This window comes from Platichthys flesus, chromosome 1 (assembly GCF_949316205.1).
Source record: "Platichthys flesus chromosome 1, fPlaFle2.1, whole genome shotgun sequence".
Taxonomy (NCBI): domain Eukaryota; kingdom Metazoa; phylum Chordata; class Actinopteri; order Pleuronectiformes; family Pleuronectidae; genus Platichthys; species Platichthys flesus.
In genome coordinates this window covers 30,390,154-30,396,511 of record NC_084945.1, presented here as the reverse complement: position 1 = coordinate 30,396,511, position 6,358 = coordinate 30,390,154, and the positions used below count along the sequence as shown (strand labels likewise).

Genomic DNA, 6,358 nt, shown 5'->3' with positions numbered 1-6,358 from the left:
GATTGGTCAAAACTAGATGGAGGCCGCTGCATCTAGACGGGGCAGTGCCTCATCCTCTTGGAATGTCGCGTGATGAAGATATCGTACGTGCACTCCGTTGTCGTGGTTACCAGAGGTCATAATGTTTCTGTCTCAAAGCAGCTGCCTTAGTGTGTTGTGGGGGAGAGATTTTAGCCAAGGTCTGCTCCTTATCTGCTGTTGGTGTTCTACTTTGTGTGTGTGTGAATTAAAACAGGGAGCTGGGATGTGTGGTACAACGTGTTGACTGCTCTGCAGAGTGTAATAATAAGGTATAAGGACATGGTATGTGTGTCTGACCACACGCTAAAGTGTGTGTATTTCAATAATAACCAACAACAACAAAAACAAATCAAAAGACAGTTTCAATGCACTGAATAATATTGAACAATGTATGTATGCACTTCATCAAGTTATTTAAATCCTTATCGGTAGGGGTCCCATTTAGCCAATTTATAATGAGTGACATAATATATATATATTTTTTAAAAACAACTTGTGGTGTACATTTAAAAACTGGCTACAGAATGACATGGATACATCAATACATGATTGTTACTACATGGTTTATTGTTGTTAATGAAACTATACTGAAGGCAGATAGAAAATTAAGATAAGTCAGGGAAACATCCAACCTCTGTGGTATCTATGACTTCCAGCACCAACTTTTTGGATGTGTAAAGTAATTTGATGATTCCTGTCAAGGGTCAGTCTAAATACTACAGAACACTTGTACATGTCAATACAATTCAAGACATGTCGCTGTATGCACTATATGAATGTGTGTGAATAGGTAAAAAAAACTGTACTATAAAGCCCTTTGAGTGGTCATCAAGACATGAAAAGCACACAATAAATACAGATCACTAACATTTACTCTGGCAGTCCAAAAAAAATTCGGATTGGGTTAATTGGAAACTCTAAGTTGCCCTCAAATGTGCATATGAATGTGTATGTCTCTTTATGTTAGTCCCGCAATACACTGGCAAACCTTTTGCCTGTTGATAACCAGGATTTGATCCAGCCACCCTTAAAGGATAAGCAGTATAGATAATGGATAGATCACTGTAATGTGTTGATTAGATGTGTAATCTATATCATCTTAAAATTCGTTTGAACTGAATTTGAATACTGAATTCACTGTTGTGCATTCTACCACATTGTAAATTGCAACATTGGAACCATGAGAATGTTATTTTAAAAGCAACACCCTCTGAAAGAGGATATGTGTTTGAAAACCATTTTTATAAACCCTCGCTGAGACAAGTAGGAGAAGAATGTCCCCCAGCCAAAAGAAATGGGGAAATGATAAAGATAAGATGAGCCGTTTTGTTTGGGCAACCTTTACTCCTGTGAGAAGAAATCTGGTTTTGATATGACAACCCATTTGTGTTTTATTGGAACATTGAAAGAATCTGAATTTCTTCTATCAACTTGAGATATGATAATGTCAATTTTCATGTGAGATCAGGCTAGAAATGCAACCAGTTGGTGTTATAAAAGAGTAGATGATTGAATGAATGTGCCTCATTTAGTTGAAGCAAAATTAAATGGATGCTATGAAAGAATGAAGGCAGTCTGCTGTGAATCAGTCTCAATAAATTTATTAGGTGATGATTGAATGATGTGCTGGTGTCAACAGGTCTATAGAACATCTTGGCGGGCTTCCTGTAAAACAAAAAAACAAAGAATTCAAGCCTACTTGTCGTCCCTAAATTCTCTAAAAGTAGAGTAGGAGCCAGAGCTTTTAGCCATCAAGCCCCTCGGCTGTGGAATAATCTACCACTTTCAGTTCGGGAGGCAGTCACCATCTGTTCGTTTAAAAGTAGGCTCAAAACCTTTCTTTTTGATAAAGCTTATAGTTAGAGCTAATTAGTGCGCCAGAACGTTACTTGTTCTATTTTATGACACATGACACACGGAGCTTCTCTTTCCAGCTTCTCCTTCCTCTTCTCCATCCCTATCCCCCTTCCCCGGAATCCCTTTGCTTTATCACCCGCAGATCCAGGGCCTCTGTGGCCGCACCATGGATTACGGTTTGTGGATCGCGCACCGGGGGTCGCGGTGTTGGATCCAGTGTGGCGGATTCTGAGTCATGTGGGCTGATCGTGGTGCTGGTGGCGGACCCTGTGTCGCGTTGGCATTGGGCACGGGCGGTGGACCAGGACCGCAGTGGTGGCTTGTGATGGGTCCTCCTGGTGGGCGGCGGTGGACGGTGACTGAGGACTGAAGTGGCGTCTGGTCTGGATGGTGGATCGTGGTCTAGATGGTTGCTGAGCATGGACTGTGCTTCATCAATGCTGCTAGAGACTTTGATTATTGCTGATGTTCTCCTGCACGTGGCATCTATTGCACTTCTGTCCGTCCTGGGAGAGGGATCCCTCACATGTGGCTCTCTCTGAGGTTTCTACATATTTTTACCCTGTTAAAAGGGTTTTTTGTAGTTTTTCCTTACTCTTGCTGAGGGTTAAGGACAGAGGATGTCACACCCTGTTAAAGCCCTATGAGATGAATTGTAATTTGTGAATATGGGCTATACAAATAAAATTTGATTGATTGATTGATTTGAAAGGCAGCAAGTGACATTTAATTCCGCTGCATAGGTCACGTGATTATATTTAAAGCACTCCGATACCGTTGTTAGCTCTTATCACCACAAACTCTATTGACATCATATTAAATCCAGAGGGTGATACCCTGCTGTTTTCTCACATCAATTTTTTCCTGGATTTCTATAGACTTTATACTTGGAGGTCAGGTGAAGAAAGTCCGTAGAAACATGTGGAGCATCTCATTCTGACGTTTGCGTTCACACATGGACTTCCTCTGGAAAAAATACGGAGGATATGCGGTGTCTAGTGCATATCTGAGACTCCCAGCCAGGACAGCAGTGTTAAATGACTGGATTGATGGATTCATGATCCAGCACCATTGATTATTAAGTAAATAAATATGGTTTTCAGTTTATCAGTCACCCATTCATATCAACCAGTGGTCCAAGACTTAGACATATTTTCTTAATCAAAACATTGATTATTGTAAAAAGGTTTAAGTGATGAATGAAAATAAATAAATGGGATTCAGTAAATTTTTGCCTAATCTGTAGAATATGCCAAAGTTTTCAATACCTCTAAAAAGAGGGTTAGACGTAAAACCCTTAAAAAAATCCTATCTTTCTGAGCCACTGGTGTGGATTCCAGAGTAAATCCATAGAATATACAATGAACACAAAATGGTTCTTGATAAATCCCTTTGGTGGATTCCAGATTAAACCTTCTGAATAATAAGGGGTATCATAGAACCCCATGTTTTAGTTCCACTTGAAATTCTTGATTTAAAAAGGATACTCAAGCAAGGGTTCTTAGTGGAGCCATGAAATCATAGAAATGTTATCTGTAAAACCTCACATAGGGTGAGTCTCTGGGTGGAACCTTTCACAGATGGTTCTAGGTTTAACCTTTTACGATGTTTTTTTGGTAGAAACCTTGGAAAGGGTTCTAAGTTGCACCTTTCCAAAAATGTTCTACCAGGAAAAAAAATGAGTTCTCCTGTGGACAAGACAAATAACCATTTATGGTTCTACTCAGTACTTTTATAAGTTAGAGTGTGGAACATGTTGAAAAGTATTCAACACAAACTGGAGACTGGCACTATGCATTTGGACACTCACAGCACTTGTAGAGCGTGTTGAGCCTGGCAATGTCATTGCGGCTCATCTCCCTGGCGTTGCCAAAGGACACATTGGAGTTAGGGATTGGGACCATGGTGGGCTGGTTGTTCTTAGAGAAGGCAGTCCTACAACAAGACAGCAGCAGTTAGGTAGTTAAGCAGCATCTGCTGCACACACACACACACACACACACACACCAGACACATACGCGTATATTAAAACATGACAGGGCTGATGTTCAACCAGTTGTTCTCACCTGTGGTACTGCATGACTGAATTGTAATCGTAGGGAGTGCCCTGGTTGAGGGTGGCAATCTTCCTAAAGTTGTGCTCCATTCCTGAAAATGAAAAAGGTTGAAGATTATCTTTGTTAGAAACCTGAAGCTGAACAATGAGCATCAGTTTCATGTATGATAAAGATTCTTTGATCTTGGATCTCAAAATGGTTATTTCTTTGACTGGATTATACAATACCACAGTGTATACTTGGCAGCATTGTCTATCATCAGTGTTGCTTACCAGTTATTTATTCATGAAGTGTACATTATATCTGAACTTATCAGCATGCAGTTTACTTAGTTCCCTCTCTATCTCACCATTGGGGAAAATGAATAACTCCATTACCAGACTGAACATTGTGCAGCAGGACTCTAATGTGGTTGTCCCTGTCAGAGCGGGTTTGTTCATGGTTGAATCCCAGAGCATGGAGCAGCTCATGCTGGACGGTTCCATGGTAAAGGCATCCGCTACGGGCCAGAGACACCACCTGCTTACCACCAGTACGTCCAACAAAGGAGTAGCAGCTGGACAGGAAGAGACATAAGTGGAGATCAGTGAAGTTTGGCAACAGCTTTCAAGTCAAACTCTTAATTTATATCAATTTCTTACCCATTCTGGGACTCAATGCTTAGCCAGTCACGGTCGCTGCTTCTGCTGGGCCTGAAGTTGATGCAGGAGAAGGAGGAAAAGGACTCCAGTCCACGGGTGATGATGGCCTTCTCTCGGGAGGCTGGTAGTATGGTACCACAAAGCAAGTGCAAAAACTCTTAACAAATGATCATAACATAATCACATTCGAAATAAAAGCTAACTTGTCTACATTTAGTAGGCTACGTGCTGCAAGATTCATTTGTGTGCTTTGATGTTTATGTTGTCTTTAAGCAGGGCAACTATTTCAGTATGTAGCTCAGGCACCACGAAGACGCAGGAAAATTTGCTTTATGATTCGGTCCACCACCCAGTAGGTACTAGCTGTGTAGGAATTTCAAAACTCAAGCCTCCTTATATGTTGAGAAAACTTTGTCTGGGTATCTCACTATCAGGGTGCTCATATTTGGGCTAATAAGGTATTTGTTTAAGGTATTGGGACACTGACCCGTGTTTCAAGGATCTGCTCAAAATTATACTTAAGAAAGCTGTTTTGACAATTGCTTAACACTGTAATAGACACGTTGTCATTATTCCTTATTATATTGTCTTTTTTCTTGTGCTGCCTACTGTTTGTATTTTAAATCATAATTTTTTTTTAAAGGTAATCATTCAAGTCATGACTCCAGAGGATGAGAGTGATGCAGGAGTTTACAGTTGATAATTGGCAGCAACATGTTTGACGCTGGTCAATTAACTGTTTTATCTATGGTCAATCTAACTCAAACCTTTTGACACTGCAGTTCTACTTTTCTCTGATACTCACAGAAGTGATTAGTGATGTAATAAGGAATGTAGACCTTCCCGTCAGTCCACTTGCCCCACATGCAGCCTCGGCTGGTGCAGGGGTCAGCATTTTTCTCTGCCTCGCTGCCAATGGCAATGTCTCCTCCAATCAGGATGGGATCATTGTTGGAGCGGACTAAAACACATCATGTAACATTATACAATTTCTTAAAAACCTGTTAAAGTATCACTAATAAATAATGAGTTGAAGAAATGTAAGCATCAACAGTCTACATAAAAATCATCAGCTCAAACTCACTCAGATTACTGTTGGCTCTTTCTAGAAGTTCAGAGACAGAAAGCTCCCCTGAGTCCACCTCTGTAATCTCCTCTGCTCAGTGAAATCATCATCAACACAATTTTATCTTGCAGAAAAATACAACAGTCCTAATACAGTGCATATCAATACAATAGGTCTGATTGTACATACCTGCCTGCAAATAGGAGAGAAGAAACAAACATGTTAAGTTATTAGAAAAACAACATGGAATTACAGTCAACAAACTAACTCAGTCAAATAACCCCAAAAATGTGTCTTAAAGATGCACGTTCACGTCAAAAGTAATAAAGACAGGAGGTTAAGAGATGCTCACTTTGCATTATAGAATTTAAAGTTATTGTAATAACATCTATACTGCGATAAAATGGGCCTTTGGATGGGCTTACCTCATTGCTGGCCCAACAACAGGCAGACAGAAACAGTAGAGTCAGAGCTGAGACCTTGACAACAGACATGATAGACCTCATAGCAGACCTAAGGGAAAAATAAAGCATTGAGTTTCTCTTGAGTGGAAAAACTGAATCAAAACCAAATAATCAAACTTTGATTCTGTTGTAGTCATTAGCAACCTAGCTCACCTGTGATCCTCTATGTGGACTTGTGTATCTGTGGTTTGGCTCAAGGTTTTTATAGATATTCAGGTTTGTTGGTTGGACCAAATATGGATTATCTGAGTA

General features: G+C 40.2%; 1 protein-coding gene across 1 annotated transcript; it reads right to left on the bottom strand.

The window, feature by feature from the left end:
* Positions 1 to 1,606: 1,606 nt before the first annotated feature.
* LOC133956225 (hatching enzyme 1.2-like) lies at positions 1,607 to 6,358 on the bottom strand. The gene is made up of 9 exons (XM_062391118.1): positions 6,260 to 6,358; positions 6,064 to 6,155; positions 5,661 to 5,732; positions 5,382 to 5,537; positions 4,577 to 4,697; positions 4,313 to 4,491; positions 3,945 to 4,026; positions 3,689 to 3,813; positions 1,607 to 1,686 (listed from the first exon to the last, which is right to left on the bottom strand). Coding segments are annotated over exons 2-9 (822 nt in total). The 5' UTR covers positions 6,149 to 6,155; positions 6,260 to 6,358; the 3' UTR covers positions 1,607 to 1,684.